The sequence below is a fragment of the Peromyscus eremicus genome, chromosome 4 (genome assembly GCF_949786415.1).
Source record: "Peromyscus eremicus chromosome 4, PerEre_H2_v1, whole genome shotgun sequence".
NCBI classification, from domain to species: Eukaryota; Metazoa; Chordata; class Mammalia; order Rodentia; family Cricetidae; genus Peromyscus; species Peromyscus eremicus.
Genome location: NC_081419.1, coordinates 65,812,245 through 65,834,215, shown reverse-complemented (window position 1 = coordinate 65,834,215; position 21,971 = coordinate 65,812,245). Strand labels below are relative to the sequence as shown.

General features: G+C 35.2%; 2 protein-coding genes and 1 pseudogene across 2 annotated transcripts; 2 read left to right on the top strand and 1 right to left on the bottom strand.

Moving 5' to 3' along the window:
• Positions 1-1,306: 1,306 nt before the first annotated feature.
• On the bottom strand, positions 1,307-1,488 carry LOC131908355 (ATP synthase subunit ATP5MPL, mitochondrial-like; annotated as a pseudogene).
• Positions 1,489-12,596: 11,108 nt separating this feature from the next.
• On the top strand, positions 12,597-13,547 carry LOC131908354 (olfactory receptor 4A5-like). Its single transcript, XM_059259409.1, has one exon. It carries the CDS (start codon positions 12,603-12,605, stop codon positions 13,545-13,547), a length of 945 nt encoding a protein of 314 aa, XP_059115392.1. The 5' UTR covers positions 12,597-12,602.
• Positions 13,548-19,481: 5,934 nt separating this feature from the next.
• Positions 19,482-20,455, top strand: LOC131908353 (olfactory receptor 4A5-like). Its single transcript, XM_059259407.1, has 2 exons — positions 19,482-20,380; position 20,455. Coding segments are annotated over exons 1-2 (900 nt in total).
• The last annotated feature ends 1,516 nt before the right edge of the window (positions 20,456-21,971 follow it).

Below are 21,971 nucleotides of genomic sequence, written 5' to 3'. Positions count from 1 at the left end.
GACAGAACCAACTAACACTGATTGGACTAAGCTGCTCCCAAAGAAACAGAGCCTAACAGCACCAATTTAACCAAGAACTCCTAGTGGACCAAGGCTAACAATTAGGTCAAGAAAGGTACCTTTAGACACAGACACTGCCTGCACCGAGCAGAGCAAGAGATGAGTAGACGCCAGTGCAAAAATACAGGCAACAACATAAAGACCTACATGACAACATTGGAACCTAGCGATTCTACACCTGCTTGGGTTTTATGTACCAGATATGACTTTCCTCCTGCTCAGAGGGCATACTTAAGTCCATTTAGACAGCTGTTGGCCACCAACCACCAGGATATGAGTGCCACTCTTGCACCTTTAGGGATATCTTGCAATGTTGGTCATTGTTGTGGTTCACAGCTGGGTAGGACTACTGAATGCTTTCCTCCCTTGGTAGCTTGCATAGCACCTTCCAGTGTTATGAAAGCTAGTTCTCAAGAAAGAGCTTTTTTTTGGAAGGGAGTCAGATCCATCTGAATTCCCCCAAGTCCTGTATTTCTGAGAATGCGATGTCTTTAGCAGTACAGATTCATCCTCAACTTATTGGAGGCAATAAAGGGTAACAGCAATAGTCTACATTGTTTTAGAAGTCTATTGGATTCCCCTGATTAACAATTCTAAAGGAGGTTTCTTATGCCTGGAAGAGGAGTTTTTGTTAGAAGGGGCATTATCACTCCAATTTCATTTAAGTGATATACATCTACACACATATACTTCTATGATATCTATGTATTTCTTCATATATATATCATATATAATCCTACTAGTGCTATATAGCACATATATGTATTGAATACCTATATAGTCTGTATTTCAAAGAGACATTATTTAAATGTTTAATGCAACACTGTTTACAATAGCCAAGCATAGAAATAAGCTAGGCATCCATCAACAGATATTGGTGGGAAACCATGTGGTACATACAGACAATAGTCCACCATTAATACAAAAAAAGAATGTAATTTGCAGCAACATTAATGGAATCAGTGCATATTATATTAAATTAAATAACACACTCAAAAATAGCCCACAAATGGAAGTTTCTGTCCCACCAGCGACTCCCAAATACCCAGCAGCCACTTCCAAAATTACCACACAGAGGCTTATATTAGTTATTATTTTTATTATTTTTTGCTGCTTACATACATTTATTAATGTCACATTGTAAATGGTACTTAGGTAAGTGTACAGTGATGTTCCATGTTCCCACCTAACACAGCTTGCTTAAGTTTAGCCAACAGGATTCATCATGGGTGGACTCAGGGAGCAGTTAATGATGGCCGTGGGCAGGTGCAGGATAGAGCCTTTCAAAGCTTTACTTCTTTTATCAGCACTCCTGATTTTATAAACGATGAAGGTCATTAACCCCATTCCTACCCAAATTTCCTGGTAAACTTGGGTATAGTAGGGTTTCATGGTGACCCAGATATTCTTAGTAAGGCTTTGAAGCATCTCAGCAAGACAAAGGCCACAGGCCACAACAGAATCCACTAGAAGGGGAAAGGTCACTGAGCATACAGGCGCCACGCAGGGCATTAATCATAAATGCTCAGGGTTATTACTAACTAGCTCTTATACTTAAATTAACCCATAATTCTTATTTATGTTTAGCCATGTGGCTTGGTCCCTTTTTTTCAGTATGGCATTCTCATTTTGCTTCCTCTGTGTCTGGCTGGCTACTTCTGACTCTGCCCTTCCTCTTCCCATCATTCTTACATTTGGTCACCCTGCATATACTTCCTGCCTGGCTACTGACCAATCTGTATTTTATTAAACCAATTCGAGTGACAAATCTTTACAGTGTACAAGAGGATTATCCCACAGCAATAGCCTGTTCTGTCGCATATGTGAATGCTAAAATTTTGTTCTCAGAAAGGTAGGCAATAAAGTGATTGTTATCTAATCTGGAAAGAATATAAAGCAGAGGAGGATGGAGAGGGCACAGTTCATGGATATAGCACTGCAGTTACACAAGAACAGCTTCTGCTATAAAGCACACTAATGTAACTATACCTGACAATAAACAGTTAAAATTTCCAAAGAGTAAGCAACGTGGAGTTTTAATGTTCAAGACAAGGAAATGATTGAGTGTTTGAGACAATGGAACACAAGTGACAATGACATGGTCTTTATATATGCATTGAGATGTTAATTATACTCTATGAAAACATACAGTTATGTGTCACTTAAATGACAAGAAATGTCATGTTTGTTTCTGGCATTTTATAAAAGCCACATTGTTTTAAATCTGGCCCTTACTCAGGTTTAGGGGCAAAGTCCATGTGTAGTGGCATAGAACCTCAGATTGCTGGAAATATTTTTGCCTGGCTTTATGGATTTGTGAGACACACATTTTATCTTTCTAAAATCTTGACATTGTCATACATTCAAAACTTCAGATAATTATTCAGAGGACCTTTCTTACTTTCAAGGTCTTGCTGGAGATGGTAGGAAGCAGAGCTGGGTTTAGTTTTGAAACTTGCAAATACTATCTCCTTTTGTTTTCTACAGTCTTCTTTAGAACTTGACAGTACATCATTTCAATCATTTTTCATCAATGTCCTATGATGCTATATACTGGAGCACTCATTATTCTACCCAGAAATCATAGCAGAAAAAGTTATGTACATTTTCTATTTTCTATATTACAGCAGGTGGCAGCAATGCCATGCTTTTTCAGTAAACATTAAGAAATTATTTTTCCATATCTAAGACCATTTTGTCCCATTTAACAATTACTTGTCCTAGAGTGCCTTCCAGTGGTCATTTTTATTCTGTTGCTAAAACCATTGCCATATATTATAAATATTTGTTATTGGACATTATACTTTGAGATGCCACCTTTATTCTAATTATTATCTCTTGCTATGTGGCCTAAGATTCTACATTTCCTTTCCTGCCTTAAAAAAAAAAACCTTCATTTTGTTATTTTAAAAATTATTAGTTTAGGATTCAGTGAGGCTTTGACTGTGTACTTTTCCTGTGGTATGTGGCATGGGCTGAACATGTTCTGTACTATTTAGTTTGTACCTGAACTGTACACATTTTTAGTTTAGGTACAAACTAAATAGTAACTAAGAACAGATTTGCAATTTATTACTTGTAGCTAAGATCTTTAGTCTGTAGGGGCTCAAATATTCCTTATCACATCTTGTTCATGGTATGTTGGAAGTGACTAAGGGAGCCACTGAGTCCACCATATGTTGTCCACTTAGAAACAAGGACAACTTCATTCTTAGGGCAGTCAAACTATGCAGGGTGCTTAAGGATGCTGAGGGTAGAAATCAGTTGTCAATCAGTAAAGGGTTTGTCCAGAGCTGAGACAATGTCTTTTCCACAATCTTCTTTAGGACAAGGCAGTCTCATGGCTATACATTTTTCTCATAGGATTGGTTTAGTTGTATTTGTACGTTTTTAATATTCTTTGCTACTTTGTCTAAAATTTGCACATTTTAGTTACAATTGCTTCTCTTATTTATGGCTTCTTGAAACACTGTTGATACTGATACTTTCTCCAGACATCTGCATTATATTTTTGTATATACATTCATTCTGTTTTACACTCATTGAGACCAACTTGTACTACTCATATGTCTTAGTAACATTTCAATTGCTATGATAAAACACCATGATCAAGGCAACTTATAAAAAAAAGCATTTAATTGGGCTTACAGTTTCAGAAGTTTAGAGTCTACAAAGGAAGAGCAAAGGCATGGTGGCAGGAACAGCTGAGAGCTCACATATTGATCTGAAAGCAGGAGGCAGAGGGATGGCACAATGAGAATGGTGCCAGCTTTTTGAAACCTCAAAGCCTGTCTCCAGTGATATATCTCCTCTGAATCCTTCCCAAATAGTTCTAGAACTGGAACCACGTATTCAATTATGTGGATCTAAGGGGGGCCATTCTCATTCAAACCATCCCATCATATATTCTTTAATGTGTGACTTTTCACTAGAATGTGGTTGATTTTAATTTCTTAGTTGTCAACTTGAGTAACTCCAGAATTAACTAAAATCCAAGCAACTGGATATATAGGTGAGGGATTTTCTTAAATTATTTGAAGTAAGAAGACTCACCACTAATATGGATCTTTTGAGGTAGAAATATCCACCTTTAATCTGGGCCACATCTTCTGGCTGCAACCTATATAGATGAAATGGAAGAAGAAAGCTTTTGCTCTTTGCCTGTTTGCCCTCAATCTTGCTAGCAATTCCATTGCTTCACTGGCTTTAGAGTCTACATTTTTTGGGATTCTGTTGCACACTGAAGACCAGTTGAGATACCCAGCCTCACAGATTGAACAGCTACCGGATTTTTTTGACTTTCCATTGGTAGACAGTACCCCAGTACCTAGCTGTACCCCAGTCTTTAAGACACTCTGATAAATCCCTTCACATACACACACACACACACACACACACACACACACACACACACACACATTCTCTCTCTGTCTCTGTCTCTCTGTCTCTCCCTCTCTGTCTCTCTGTCTCTCTGTCTCTGTCTTTATCTCTGTCTCTCTGTCTCTCTCTCTTTCTCTCTCAGTCTATTCTGTTTCTTTAGAGACCTCTGGCTAATAAATCAACTTAACAGGGCATACATTCTTAAAGAAAATTGACTTTCTCTCCCCCAGAAGCTATGAAATGCAACTAGGTCCTATGGTAGTGGTGGGAATTGTGCCCATCTCTTCTCTCCATGTAGGAATTTGGTCTTGCTTGTATTTTTTCAGGTCTTATTGTGTTATAACAACTGAGTTCATAAGTGCAGCTGCCCTGCTGTGTCCCAAAGATACTATTCCCTGTAGTCATCCACCACCTATGGGTCTTAGGCTCTTTCCACTCTCTTTTCTGCAATTATACCTGGGCCTTTGAGGAATGGATGTGATACAGATGTCCCGTTCAGGACTGACTATCCTATAGTCTCTTATTTTCTGCACTTTGACCAACTATGGGTTTCTATGTTAATTACTATCATAAATAAAAGTGTCTCTGATAAGGGCTGAGAGATGGCATCAGTTTGCAGATAGAACAAGTCATTAGGGATTGCTCTTATACTATGTCCAGTAAGTAAGTGGAGTAACTGTAGTAGAAATCAGCGGTCAGTTTACTGAAGGGCTATGTCCAGAGATGAAGAGGTTGTCAGTTATACAACCTTCTTATATCTACCTTACAAAAAGTTCCAATACTTAATGGGATGAAAAGGTATCTACCTTGTGACACAAAACTATCTCACAGTTTCTGTAGGTCAGGGAACTGTGCCTCTGTTTCTGAGTTGCCACAAAACTATAATGAAAGTGCAGCTTGGAGCTGTATTCTTATCATAAAGCACATGTCCCAATTATCTTTTTACCAGGTTTCAGCTTATTGGTATACATTAAAATATCTTGAAAATGTAGAATTATTCATCCCATAGAACGTTAAAATTATTCTACATTTTATTGCTACATTAGTTTTAAATACTTAGCATAATACTCTTAATTTTGCCATAAATATTTAAAAATGCTTAGAGAAAGAAAAATAATTTATTTAAGTCAGAGACATAATTTCCCTTCCTGTTTTCTTTTTTTTTCTGTTAATCTAAATTTACATGTGATATAGTTCATGTCTACCTTAAGAAGTACTTTTTCATTCCTTATAATACTAATACTTTGGCTATGACTTTGACGACTCTCATTTATTATATAGACATTAAAGATTTACTATTTTATTCTATGTATGTATGTTCACCTGCATGTATATATGTTCATCATGTGCATGCCTGGTGTCCACAGAGTCCAGAAGTGGGCACTGGATTCCCTGGAACCACAGTTACAGATGGTGAGCTGCCATGTGTGTGCTCAAACCGAACTCAGATTTGCAATAACAGCAAGTGCTCTTAATTACTGAGCCTTCTCTCTGGCTCTATGTTATACAGGTTTTAATCTGTCAAAATTTAGGGGAGTCCACCATTTGATGGCTGAGATCCTGCATCAAGGCTTTGTGAAACAGAAGATCCAATGTGTAAGTAAACATAAGATGACATGCTCATTGGAACAGATAACATATTGAGATAAGGAATGACACTAGAAACCTTATAGTCCTTCTAAATATAATTTCTTTTCAGCAGAAAGTCATTAAATTAATATTATATAGAAATTAAAGAATTAATTTAAGAGAATTAACATCATTGTTTTAATATTTTATTAATATGTCATCATTAACTAACACTGATCCAGGATACTAGCAAATGGTTCCATACATATTTAGGAGTAATTATGATTGTTTATCTCTCCAAGAATTAGAACCTCAAATGCCAACTTTAAGAGAAACTCTAAGAGACTCTTTACTTCCCAACTTTGCACCACTGCACCTTGAGTTTCTTGGGTAGACTGTCCATCATACTCACTGGAAGACTATGTTTTTCTGGGATATGGTTGGGTACATGAACCAAGACTGCTTCCTGTTCTGGCTTGTCTAAATATTACTTCCTTTACTTAATATTTTATGAGGTACAACTAATAGTTTCCCAGACTTCACACTTTAGAAATTTTCTTTTCCAATTATAGGTTTTTAAATTCAACTTGTAGTTAGCTACTCATTCTTGGCAAGATCCAAATCTATTACCTCTAGAGATTAGCGAAGGGAAGAAATCTGTTCAAGAGAGATTACTTCATTTGAATTTGTTCCAAATATTATAATAAGCTTAGTTATTAAAATAGCAATGTTGCAAACAAATCATCGACTATGTCATAAATATAAATGGAAGTGTTAGACCCAGAAGTTCTCTGAAAATTAAATTCTACTCAGTCTAGGGTACACCATCAGTTGGTATTAAGTTCTTGAGGTACAAATTTTTGTTGCATTCATCTTTGCTTATCAGAGTTCATGGAAGGTCTCAGTTTCTGGAAACTTCCATATATAGGTATCTGTTTTGCTAGGAAGAAGAGGGCCTTAGAATAATTTTACTCAAATTCTTTAAAGGCTAAAGACATCTTTTCCTCATGAGGAACCTTCATTATCAGTTTCTAAGAACTGAGATCACAGCCTTTGCTTCTTGTTTACCTGACTTATTCATGAGGCACATTGATGCTCTCATACCTTCCCTTTGGAAAGCTTTACTGATTGAAAGGGAAAAGGGTTGACAAAATTTTATTAATATGTGCCAGTATTAATAATGAGGCATGAAATTTTAATTTCCACTTTAATTAAGTTAATTACTTCTTAATATGCATGCAAATGTAATGTTTTTATATGAAGACATTTTCCTTGAATGCAAGAATTTTCAACTACTTTTTATATTAAAATTTAAAATCATTTTAAAGTGCTTTTTATATTCTAGGCATTCATTTGGATGCTCTTACATTTTTTTGAAAGACTGAAAAATGGGAATTCTTGTTAAAAATGTTTGCTACAAACATGGTAAGTTTGCTAATTTATCTGTGTTTGCTAAACAACCATACATTATTAGGCATTCTACAAAAACACTCAGGTAAGTGAAATATTGTCATCAAAACAGTAAAAACAAACAAACAAAACTTATTTTTTTCCTTGAAGAAGAATAAGATTCAAGATGCAAAATTTTGAGCCCGCCACCAAGAGACTTTAGCTAAATATCCCTGGCCCTGGGGTGTACTGAAATATAGAGGGAATTTTAATATATATTCTAAAATTTCTAAACTGAGAGAATTAAGGGAGAAACACTTAGAGATTAATCAGAATATAATCTTACATTTAGTCTTTGTTGCAGACTGATTTGGCTCATTTTCCATCTTGCTAAAACAGAAGTGGAACATGTTCCATACATCAAAACCTACTATCTCTTACTATATTTTATGGACTAATATATTTTATGTGATATAGTAACAAAGCAGCATGATTTTACATATTTATACACACACACACACACACACAGAGGAAATTCTAAACTACACCTCCTCTTTATTGTTTACGGTGTAGCAGAACAGATGTTTATTATGTTCTGATAGCTTCATGTGAGCATATATATATATAATTTATTTTTATTATATATATATCTTAAAATAATTCCTTGAATTAGAGCAGTGCTTTGTGTACTGTCACCTAGAGCTTATTACACAAGTCAGTTAAAGTATTTTATTGTGCCAGATTACATAAGGCCGTTTTCATGTGGTGCATCAGGTAATTTGAGCCGATCCTTCCTCCATTTCCTCACTCAGCTTTCTTCCCACTGGTCCTGTTGATGCCTACACACAACTTTGCTTTTACATTTACTCCATAATGGGACATATAAATGAAGGAAAATATGCAGTTATCATTTTTGAGACTGACTTAATAAGCTTAACACAATTATCTCCAATCCATACAGTTTCTTTCAAATGGCATAACTTCACTCTTTTTTAATGGCTGGAAAAATCCCATCATTTTAACACATGCTTATTTGCTATTCCTTAAAATATTTTTAAAAATTAGAATATAATTGCATAACAGCCCCCTTCCCTTTTCTCTCTCCAATCCTTCCTGTGTCTATCTCACTGTCTCTCACACTGAACAGTTCTTTTTCTTTGTTATTGATATTTGTCTTTAAAATGTTCTTAACAACAGTATTAAATTATTTTTGTTTTGAAACTGCTAATAGTAGTTTAAATTGAAGCCATTCATATTATTTAAGTTTTTAATAGAACAAAATCTTTGATAATTTCCAGTATAGTTTACATGTATTTAATGTGATACAGTTTAAGTACCCATTTTCATTCTATTATGTAAATAATTACACTAGTCACTAAGATGGAAAATGAACCTCATAATCCAGTACTGTTAATGTAAACAATGTAGAAAACAAGATATTGAAGAGCTATTGTTGGGCATATGTTTGTGTGTCACAAGAGGTGTGCCTATTTTAGATTCGTGTCTTAAAGAAGGACAATAACACCTCCTGAGTCAGATGGAAGCAGCAATGTGGACAAGACATGTAGAAGATGCATATACAACTGGATTCTCAAGAAAGCTCTGACTCTGCACAAGCCCTTCACCATCATACGAATACGAATGGAACTTACTTAGTTTCTTTAAGTCAACATAATTTCCTTCCAGGTAAATACTGTTGGTACCTGTGTATACTTGTAGTACCTTTGTACACTTACATAGATGATTTCTAAGATACATTAAATCTATGTCCTGAAGTGGTTCCTGAGTTATATTATACTATTCTAGTATCTTGGGCTATGTCTATACTCCCTTTTGACTGAGAATGTTATGATTAGTTATGAGCTGATACTTCCAGTGAACCACTCAAGAATATCATCAAGCATTATCAACCATTTACATTTTTCCAGCGCTTTAGTCATTTTACATGAAAATCAGATAAAATACCCTCTGATGTGGATATTGATGTTTCTATGGTAAAATGAACAATGAAAAAGAACAATGGAGGTTGCACAGTGTCACATAGTAAGTGAATGAATCTGACACTTCCACACACATGTATGGCTCTAGAGTCCAAAGTGCTGTCTATTATGATTCATCCCCTCCCTGCAAGTGTGCCTTGGTTCTTAGTTCACATGAACAAGAAATTTAAAGTCATTATTTGGTCACAGTAGTTGTCACATCCCATTTTTCTTTATTAACATTATTCAGAAAACAGCAAATAAGCTTTGGAATCTTATTTGATTATGCAAATATGAAAAAAGAATAAAAATTTCCAGAAGAATACACAAAAATAGGTCTGAACTCGACCATGGTTAAACCTAAGCAGTGCTAGAGCCAAGACCTTATGAACTGGAAAGCAGATCAAAGGGATTGAGGTCAAAGGGTAAAGGGCAGAAGAGTCAATAAAGCCAGAGTGTGGCTTCAGGGCAGATCCTATGTTCCATCCCCTAGAAAGTGTAGTTTATTTATTGGTAGTGAAAAGTCTTTGAATATATTAAAGTAAAGAAGTGTAACAATCATATTTCTGTTTTCTCCACTTGCTGACTAGAGTGAGCATTCTGTGAGCAATAAAGCAAACCAAATGAAAAGAGGCAGGCAATGGAACTGTCCTCTGGCTTCTTTTGGCTCCCTATGTTCCTTTGAGGCAGACTATAATTGATGTATTTCTATTCTTAATTAAACTGAGGTTAAAGATTTGCCCACCGTTGCATGGAGGGACTGGAATGCATAAGGATGCCTCCTCCAGATCTACAACTGGATTTCCGACTGCAGGATGTCAGTCAGCAAGATTAATCAAATCAGGCACTTGAAAATGCCCCCCACCTTTAAATCATAGGATTCTTTGTGACTCCCACACATCTCTGACTTACTGAAATGTATATGAAATGATAAAGGTATGTGAATATTTATAGTACAAGCTTCTTCTAACATAAAAATAGAATCTTCCACTGGGTGGTAGTGACACACGCCTTTAATCCCAGCACTCTGGAGGCAGAGCCAGGAGGATCTCTGTGAGTTCCAGGAAAAGGTGCAAAGCTACACAGAGAAACCCTGTCTTGAAAAACCAAAAAAAAAAAAAAAATAGAATCTTTCTTAGAGTGATGGTGGTCATAATGAGACTCATGATAAAATTCTAAGTAAAATAAATTTCTGGTCCTAATGCTTAATATTCCCTAGTAGCAAAATCCCTCAATCAGCCAGACTGAAAACATAAAAGGACACTGAATATGCGGAGGCCTTGATCTCTATCTGAAAGGACCCACTTTCTCATTTTGAGCTTTTACCTCAAACCACACATGGGGCAAGTTAGCAGTGAGAATTCTGGGGGCTGATGGTCCCTAGACATGAGATGTGTAATTGTTGCTGCATATTTTAACTATAAAGGAATCTAAGTTAACTTATTTAATCCTTTTATTTTTCAAAGTGCAAACTAAGACATATTTATAATTACATTTAAAAACGATCTAAACAAAGGTCTTACCACACCAATTATCCATTTTCTCTTGAGTGTGTTGTGTTTGGTCATCCAGATGCTGAATTTATATTTGAACACTCTCAATACTTAGGAAGAATTATACTTAAAACCACACCTCACTCTTTAGTTGTAGCTGGAGTTTTTTTTAGTCTTTTTTAGTTTGTTACTGTTTAAAAATGAACTAGCACTAGAAGTATCAGTTTATTTAGTAACATGACCAATTTTTATTACTACCTTTATTGTCTCTTTAAAGACTTTATTTTTAAAAGCTATCTATTTGTCTGTATAACTGTATATATATATATATATATATATATATATATATATATATATATATATATATATATTTTAAGCCTACGTACATTTTTACATACATTGTAAACCATTTAAAGTCTTGTTTTATCTGAATCTGTCTTATTGTGAATCTATTGTTTTAAACTGTAGCATTACTAGGGCTAAAATAGCAGCTTTGGCTGGTGGCTCCACCCACTTTAGCTTCCCAACATGGTGGTGGTATGTTTACCACCAGCTCTGGACCACCACCAGCTTTGGGAGCCATCAACTCTTAGAAACAGTGGTTCTATGCTTTTATCAAAGTAGCGTGTAGCCCAGAAATCTTTTTTTTAAAATTTGTATTAGTAAAGGCTAGATCTACCACATATTTCCTTTATAGTTTCTATTTTCTCTTCTTTTGCTTCCCAGCTAAGCCTAAGAATTATAAAATAAATATACTATCTGGTGACATTTTATTTAGTAACAGTCATAGATGAGTTACAGTCAGATAAAAATGTTTGCAAAAAATCCTGATCGTATATTATTGTGATAAGAATTGATATATGCGTATATGAATATATTTATAGCTCCTTAAGCACCTGACAGTCAAGTTCAGAAGAAATAACTATCATAGGCAGTAATGTGCTAATTAATGTTGGGGTTATTTGATACAGTTCAAATTCAGATTTTCATGATCAAATGAGAGATATATAAATAATAAAAGCCTTTTAAGATGTAGAGGATATGTGTCTAGAAGTGCAATATCATTGCATTAATCTGGTTGTTCCAGGATACATGCTATTTTGGATGCAGCATAAATTATATCAAAGGATCCTTCACAAAGATTACCAACTAGAAAGACAGGCTATCTCTTAGTCAACATATTTAGCATTTATTGCCACCACTGTCTGTAGGACTCTTAAAAGAAGGACTTCCCCTGAATGTTTTTCTCTCTGTATGTGAATAGAATTATGTAGCTATGTTATTCCCATTATTGTAGGTTTCCCACCATTCCTCACCTCAGTGTCTATGACCTTTCATTTCAGGGTATTCGGGTTGTACATGTGTTTCGCTAAGAATACCAGCAGTGAACATTTTTTAGGCAGCTTTTGATTGATGATGAAACTGGAATGAAATGTGTTTTGGTAGTTTTAAATATATAAATGACAGAAATGCCTTTGTTTACTTGTCTATGTGCTAATCCACTGAGGTCTTCAGTAGAAGTTGGTACTGATGACATTATTAAGTTCTGTGGTGATATTTGCAAGAGGAACTCAATACACATTTGCCAACCATCAAACTCCAACTCACAGCACAGAAGGTAGTAATGAAGATGTGTTTTATGACAAAACAGATTCATGGTCTTGTTCACTATTAATGGCAGATACTGTTTTTCTGATCTCCTGTCTCTGAGGCCTACCTGCTACAAGAGTAAATGGGAAAGAATAGCAATGTTACAGAATTTATCCTGCTGGGTCGCACTCAGGATCCTGCTGTGCAAAAAGCATTATTTGTCATGTTTTTACTCACATACATTGTGACCATGGCAGGCAACTTGCTCATTATAGTGACAGTCATTGCCAGCCCCTCCTTGGGCTCCCCAATGTACTTTTTCCTTGCCTATCTGTCACTCATGGATGTTATTTATTCCACTGCCATCTCACCCAAGTTGATTATAGACTTACTCTGTAATAGAAAGATCATCTCCTTCAACGCTTGCATGGGCCAGCTCTTTGTAGAACACTTCTTTGGTGGAACTGAGATCTTCCTTTTGGTGGCAATGGCCTATGATCGCTATGTTGCCATTTGTAAGCCACTGCACTATTTGACCATCATGAATCAACGGGTTTGTATCCTCTTGTTGGTGGCAACCTGGGCTGGAGGGTTTGCACACTCTGTGGCTCAAGTTCTCTTTGTTTATGACCTTCCTTTCTGTGGTCCCAATGTCATTGACCACTTTGCCTGTGACATGTATCCATTATTGGGACTTGTGTGCAGTGACACCTACTTCCTTGGTCTTACTGTCATTGCCAATGATGGAGCAATCTGTATGGGGGTCTTTATTATTCTCTTAGCTTCCTATGGAATCATTCTAAACTCTCTTAAGACTCACAGCCAGGAAGGGAGGCGCAAAGCCCTGTCCACCTGCAGCTCTCACATCATGGTGGTTATCCTATTTTTTGTCCCTTGTATTTTCATGTATGTTCGACCTGTTTGCAATTTTCCTATTGATAAATCTGTTACTATTTTTTATACAGTTGTCACTCCCATGTTGAATCCCCTAATATACACCTTGAGAAATTCAGAGATAAAATGTTCTATGCTAAAACTCTGGTCTAAAATGTTGCATAGCGATAGAGTAAGGAAGTCTTGTTGTTAAACAGGATAGTAACTCTAAAGAGATAGACAGCAAGTGATCACAAATGATTGTGCTTGCTCAATGAATTCACTAGGGATATTTTTATATACAAATCATAAATGCAGAGTAAGTGTTTGTTTATGATTAGGGTCAGTTCAATGGAGAATTTCTGCAAGAGAAATAAAAGGCATGGAGTTTAGTTACTATTACAGTAGAGTTTAGTTACTACTATGATGAAAGAGAGAAAACTGATCTTGAACATTTTTCTTTTCAGTTAAGACTAAAGTGGAGCAGAGATGAAAATATTTTCTAAATGAAGAAGCAGTGATAATTTTGGAAATGTTTAATCACATAATTCGTTAGAAAGAAATGTGATTTCTTTCTAATATGCAAATTTCTGGGACCAATAAGATTTTTTTTGGTTATTTTTCTGTCTGTAGATAAAGATACTTATATGGCTACATTATGAGCATTGTTTTAGGCTTATCACCATGCTGTGCCTAAGTGTGTATGTCATTTCACTTCAGGACTTTTAGGTAGCTGATGTGTTTAGTCAACAATACTTGAAGTGAACATTTTGTTAGATAACTTTCAGTTAACAAAACCAGATTTTAGTTCTCAAAGACCACACTAAGGCCATCTAGAAACATATTATTAATATTCTTTACCATTTAACATATTCAATTTTACCATTTTTCAAAGATAGTCATTTTTATATTGTCTTTCTGATGGTGAATAAATTGGAAAACACCATTTTGCATAACTACCATTTTTCCTAACATTTGTGTTCAACTTCAACGTTTCACTTATAGAATTCAAATGATTTGTGCTCACATAAACCAAATTTTGTCTTTTGATTCATGTAGCATAGTCTTCATCCATGTTGGAATATCACAAAACAGAAAATAAAATTGCTCTCATTTTAATATGGAAATTTCATCTATGTTGTACAGTTTTGTTTTTGCTTTGAATTTTACTTCATAATAAATCTTTATATATACATTTAAGACATACAATGTGATAATATGAATATAGACAATAAAAAGACTTAATTAAAAATAATTATGCATAATTTTACATAGTCATATGTATATTTATAATATATTTACATGTTTATATATTTGTATATTTATAAATATTATCTCATATATATAAATATGTAAAGATATATATTTCTTTGCTGAAAGAACATCTAAAATATAGTTACTTAACATGAATCACAAAACAGTATAATTTCATTACTTTTAATTATGTTCATTAGTGAGAGTATACAAAGTAGCTCATTTAGATATGAATGGTGAATAGATATTGAGATCCAATGTAAAATATGTTTATTTTCCTAAGTACAGGTATAATCTTGCAATTTTTATTTTAAAATGTATCATAATTTTGTGTATATCTACTAATACATGTAGCTTATTCATATTTTTAGTTCATTAGATTGTTATTGAAATCATTGAATGACATTTTTGCATGCCTTCTTGATAACTTTCCCCAAACTTAATCCCAGTGCTAATTTTGTTAATTGTAGTTTGGTTATCCACTGCAGAATGGTCAGCCCTGAAACCATAACACACAAACAACAAAGACAGACTCAGTAGGTTGTTAATAGGTATTTGTGCATATACACATATATGTAACAATAATAACTAGAGAAAATGAAGCTAGTAACTTGAGAGTGGGGGTGGGGCATGAGAAGAGTTGGAGGGAAGAAAGCGAGGGGAAAGACTGATGTAATTCTCTTTCAATTAAAACATTTTAAAATATAATTTGACTATAAATGTATGTATTCTTGAACTATATCATTTTTATTTTGATGAATTCCTTAGACATTTGATCACATTGGATGCTTCTTCCACTTACAGTTATATGAGACACAGATCAGCCATGTTGTTTATCTTACAAATAATATATTTAAGGTTGCTGGATTTAATTTATTTGTTAAATTAATTAAAAAACAACTTTTGGTGGATTCTATCACCTACTTGCGGTCTTGTATCTAGACCTTTGTGACAGCGTAGGCCAATGTTTAACTAAACACATGAGAATACATTACTGGAACTGATGGCAAATGATACATTGGAAGCCTTTGTCGCCACTGCTTCTTAGAAAATAACAATTTCTTTTATAAGCCATTATCCTATGACTATTGAATACAGATTAATGGAATAAATGAACAGAATGAGGGTAATTGTGATTTCATCTCACACAGGTCTAGGCCTCCATCAAAGGCTTTCACACCCCAAAGGACAGAACTATGATTGTCAGGGTTTCCGAGAATCACCAGGTGCAACAGAGCCTGCGGTTCTCAGCCCCCCATCCCTGCACCTCAAATTTCTTAAGCAGATTCTCCCTCATAGTCAGCATGACCTGAGTCTTTCTGGGGCGTGGTTGGGTGACCAGGCTGAGGCTGCTTCCTCTTTCAAGTGTGTTTTGCATTGTTTGCCTACTTAAATATTTCATTATGGGTAACTTTTAGTTCTTACACATTTTGAAAATTTCCTTTAACATTATGAGTTTTCCAAAGGAACTTGGCAGTCAGCAATTCATTCTTGGCAAGGTCCAAGGTTTTTTACCTCCAGAGACCATTGCAATGACAAATCTATACAAAAGAGATGACTTCATTTGAATTTGTTCCAAATATACCAACAAAATTATCTACTAAAGTAGGAATGATGTTGTAGACTGTATAGTGAATATTAATGAAAGAAATGTTTTCCTGGTTGTATGACTCAAGATAGCCGCAAACTCACACTCTGCTCAAGTTGCAAGATTCTTACTTAGTTGTTGAGGTTTGTTATTTTTTTCTGTGTTTATCACGGCTTATGAAAGTTTGTGAGAAGCCTCGATTTCTTGGAACCTTCCAAATGCAGGAATATGTTTTTAATAACAAAGGAAAAAAAACACCCAGGGGATTCAACTTGAATGACTTAAAGACTGAAGACTTCTGTTTCCACTCTACTATATATCTTAGTATTTCAAAGAATTTAAGTTGCTGTCTTTGCCTTGTTGGGCACCTGGCTTATTTGTGAGCCATGTAAATGCTATTGTACCTTCTAAAGCCAATGTTCTTTTAAGAATTGGTATTTATTTTTGAGATTATAGTACAATGGCAGCATTTCTCCTTTCCCTCTTTCCCCTCCAAACCCTCCCGTTTACCCTTTCCTTATCTCCTTCAAATTAATGTGCTCTTTTTTCACAAATTGTTACTGCGCGCATGTGCACGCACATGTGTATACATATATACACATATATGTATGTATGTATATATATATATGTATATATATATACATGTATATTTCTAAATACAATCTGTTTAGTCCAAATAATAACAACGCTTTTTTAATAGTTTCACTTCAAGTGATTGAAATGTGTAAAAGTACACACAGTTAAATTTAATGATATTTTTACTTGTTTCAGCAAATTATTCATTAAATTTATATTTACAAGATACTTTTTACATAGTTATTCAAACATAACATCGTTTTCTGCAAGAACAAGTTTCCCCAGCAGTTTACAATATCCAGCAACCCTTCACAGTAAGTTTTCACATGATATTTCAGTGTTTTGTATATTTGAGGGGTTAGCTTGTATGCACCTGCACTTCTCTAACAGACTGAGGTATGGGGAGGTGATGTGGAAATGCATTTGCTGAGGCTGTTTGGAACTGTTGTTGCTGCTGTGTCCTGAACACAACCACTGCATCGCTCTGCCTTTCTCCCTCTACCTCCTCTAGCTAGTCCTCTGTGTCCTCACATCGCTTTGCTTCTGCTTTCATAGCACAGTGATTTTATGTGTTTGTATAAAAATTAGGACCCACAAATGAGAGAAAACACGTGGTGTTTGTTTTTCTGATACCGTCTTAATTAATTTACCGTGACTTTTGCAGCTGCATCCATTTTCCTACAAACACTATGACTCCTACTCTTCTTAGTGGCTGAAAAACAGTTCATTGTTATACACTGTGTTTTAAGACTATATTTTTAAAGACACATGTTTTAAACAATTGTGTTAATTTTTTTCTAGATAAGCATTAACAATAGTTTAAGCTTAAAGTAGTCATATTATTCTTTATTTTTTATAGTATCAAATCTTGGATAATTTATAGAATAGCTGACATGAGTTTGTGTGGTATGGATTAAGCCCTCTATTTTAACTTAATTATGTAAACAATTAGCTGCTCTTTAAAAGTTTTGTTCTCGTGAAACCCAACATTGATAAATAATGAGAGGCACTAAAACATGGAGAATAAGAAGTAAAAGAGACAGAATTGGATATAGTCATTTTATTTCTCTATGTTCTACAGCAAGCATGTCTTTATTAGTCTAATATTTCATAAATAACAGCTATAGATCTTCTGACCTAGATGGAAGTAGGAAATATGAATGAAATATACAGACGATGCATCACAATTACTTCTAACAAAAGGCCAGATGCTCAGTGTGGAACACTGCGCATTAATCACAACCCCTATTCACTTAAGACGTTGCATATATGTAAGACACTTTATACGAAACAACCAAACCAAACCAAACACCATATGAGGAAGACTATGTGGAAGTCTCTGTTGCAAAAAAATGTTGAAACAGAGGCAAAGGGAATGATTTTATTGAATTGCTCAAGATCACAAAGATAGTACATAAGTGACCAAGAGGCTGCAAATCTTGCTCATAGCTCCACAGTTCTCAGTGTTCACCACTGGGCTACTTTATATCTCTAAATGTGGCTCAGGTTCTAGCTTGGTACATCATGAACAATAAATTAGAGTCATTACTTGATTACAGTAATTAACACATTCCATTTTTCTCAATTAGTATGATCCAGGAAACAGACATAAGCTTGGAAAGGAAAGGATTCCAAAGTCATCTTTTCTAATCCTTTTAGTTTTCAGTATGAAAAACAAACAAATATATTTACAACGATAGTTATATGTCTAGAGATGACCCAACACCATGCCTTCTCTCAATGTTTTATGTGTTTTTCTTTGAGAATGCTGTCCTCAGCTATTTCGATACTGAATTTCTGTGTGAGCACTCTGAGTATCTAGGAAGCATTAATACAAAGCCATGCCCTACTGCTCACTATCTTTCCTTTCAGTTTCTCTTTTCTCAGCTCTCACTATCCAGTTCATTCTGATAGTCTTTAAAAAGTATGTTGGCTGTCGGTATAGTAGTTGGTGAAAGTAGTAGGTTAGCTCAGCTATAAAATATTTGTGGAAATATTGATAGCCTATAATGATAGTAAGAATTGATGTATTCAAACAGAAATATTGATCCTGAAAATTTTGATGATAAATCTCAGATGAAGTATTTGCTATAGGTAGTAATATGCTAAATAATATTGGACTTATTTAAAACACATCAAAATCTAGTTCTCTAAGACAGGAGGAGTCATACTTGAAGAGTAAAAATCTTTTGAGATGTCAAAATCCAGCAGAAAGCTGAATGCTCCAAGATGAGTGCTGCTTTGTGTGCTACATACAATATATTATAAAGCACTTTTCATAATACTAACAGTTTAAAAGCCTGGAGTGACATTCAATGATATACTTTAGAGTTTATTGCCACCTCTACATTTTAAGGTTTCTGTTGTTGTTATTTTGTTTTGTTTCTGATTTTGGAGGAATCCTTCTGGGTGTTTGCTAACATCTCTGCCAATGAGTAAGTGGCTTTAAACTTAGGACTGAGGCACTTTTGTCTGTTCTCTTATGTGGAGCTCTACTGAGGTCTTGAGGTAAAATCTAAGTACTTATCAAATTATTAGCACCAGGGGTGTGGACATATTTGCCAGAGGAACTAAGCAGATGCTTATTAAGTGCCTACTTCTTGTTTATTACTGTAAAAGTTATTGATGAAGATGTGCTTTGTGACAGAATGGATTGAGAATTTGTTCAAAATGTCATGGCAGGTCCTGTTCTGAGCTCTTGCCTCTTAAATAAACCTGAAAGAAGAGTAAATGGAACTGAGAAACAATGTCACAGAATTTATCCTGCTGGGTCTCACTCAGGATCCTGCTGGGCAAAAAGCATTGTTTGTTGTGTTTTTACTTATCTACATTGTGACAATGGTGGGCAACCTGCTCATTGTGTGGACAGTGATTGCCAGCCCCTCCTTGAACTCTCCAATGTACTTCTTCCTTGCCTACCTGTCACTCATGGATGCTGTTTATTCCACTGCAATCTCACCCAAGTTACTTACAGACTTACTCTGTGCTAAGAGGACAATCTCCTTACCAGCTTGCATGGTCCAGCTCTTTGTAGAACACTTATTTGGTGGTGCTGAGGTCTTCCTTCTGATGGCGATGGCCTATGATCGCTATGTGGCCATCTGTAAACCACTGCACTATTTGACCATCATGAATCACCGGGTTTGTATCCTCCTGTTAGTGGTATCCTGGACTGGAGGGTTTACACATTCTCTGGTTCAAGTTATGTTTGTATATAACCTTCCTTTCTGTGGCCCTAATATCATTGACCATTTTGCCTGTGACATGTATCCATTACTGGGACTTGCATGCACTAACACTTACTTGATAGGACTGACTGTGGTTGCCAATGGTGGAGCAATCTGTATGGTGGTCTTTGTCCTTCTCTTATTCTCCTATGGTGTTATTCTAAGCTCCCTTAAGAGTCACAGTCAGGAAGGGAGGCGCAAAGCCCTGTCCACCTGCAGCTCTCACATCACTGTGGTGGTTCTCTTTTTTGTTCCCTGCATTTTCATGTATGTTAGACCTGTGTCCAATTTTCCCATTGATAAATTCATTACTGTTTTTTATACAGTTTTCACACCCATGCTGAATCCTTTAATATACACTTTGAGGAATTCAGAGATAAAAAGTTCTATGCAAAAACTCTGGTGTAGAATGTTATGTACATATAGAGTAAAGATGTTCTGTTGCTAAAGAATATGCTAATTCTGAGATATCAAAGAAACACTGAATTATTGAACTAATTAACAAACAAATGTTTTGTGGAAGTATCATGTTTCTAAAATATCTGTTGCACTTTAGCATACTATGTAATTTAAATAATTTATTTTGGGATAATCAAAGTTTTTTTATTTGACTTATATAGCAAATTTGAACTTTTCTTAGTTTGCATCTATGTTGGACTATCACAGAGCAGAAGAACTTAAAATATCTCCATTGTGATATGGAAACACCACCTATGATTTGAAGAAATTTTGTTTTGCTTTGTATTCTTGATTTGACATAAATCTTATCATGTGTATGTAAGGCATACAGTGTGATGATACAGAATGTAGGTAATAAAAAAATTCCTCAAGTCAAAATAGTAACTTTTCCATTCAAACATATATCAATGTTTTTTCTTTTTATTTGATAATAGCTAAAACCTACTCACAGTGTCACCTCAACATGTAATTCATTTTATTGCCTTACATGATGCCATGTTTATTAGTCATTGAATACAATATTATTTTGTAATTTGAGTTAATATAATTGAATGTACATTTTCTATATGTTTTTTCTTTTTCATGTGAGGTTATAATATAATACCATCATTTACTTTTTCTTTCTTTCCTCCAAACCCTCCCATATATCCCTCCTTGCTTTCTTTCAAACTCATGGCATCTCTTTTAACTAATTATTGTTATCTGCATATATACATGTGTGTGTGTGTGTGTGTGTGTGTGTGTGTGTGTGTGTGTGTGTATTCCTAGATATAATCTCCTCAGTCTGATAATGTTACTTGTAAGAATGTTTTTAGGGCTGACCATTGAACATTGGATGACCAATTGGTGTGCTCTTCCCTCGAGACTTTCCCCACACCCATTCTTGGTATTCTTCAGTTGCTTGTGGTTCTTTTGTAGGGTTGAAACCTCATGTTCTGTCCCCCATCTATTTGGCATGTTTATTGTTGTCCTTGTTTAGCTCATGTGTATGCAGTCATGCTGGTGAGACTTTATGGGTGTAACTTCTGACATTACAAGGAGACACAGTCTCACAGAAAACTCCCTGATCCTCTCTGATTTTTATAATCTTTTTGCCCCCTCTTTTACAATCTTCCCTGAGCCTTAGGTATGGGAGAGTTTTGTAGATATATCAAATTTGACTGGGCTCCAAATCTCTGCATTTTGATTTTCTGTAATGGACTTCATCTGCCGCAAAGAGAACTTTCCTTAAAGAGGGCTGAGGATTCCACTTACCTGTGGATATAAGAGAAAATATTTAGAATGTAGTTAGGGATTATTTTTAGTAACATGGTGGTTGTAGTTCTCCAAGATCGATGACTTCATTGTCTTATGCATCATCTAAGTCACCTTTTTGGAACAACAGTAATATGGGAGTACCAACTTCTGTTCAAGATGTATAGTTTCAGCTATTAATTTTTATTTATTTGTGATGAGACCTAGGTGTCTGGAGTTATGTTGTTGGTAGTGTTTCTTGGTGTGGAAAGCTGATCTCTCTTTTGTTGAGTGGGTGTCT

Coding starts and splice junctions, on each gene's coding strand:
- LOC131908354 (XM_059259409.1), top strand. CDS start 12,603: ATGGGAAAGAATAGCAATGTTACAGAATTTATCCTGCTGGGTCGCACT.
- LOC131908353 (XM_059259407.1), top strand. CDS start 19,482: ATGGAACTGAGAAACAATGTCACAGAATTTATCCTGCTGGGTCTCACT.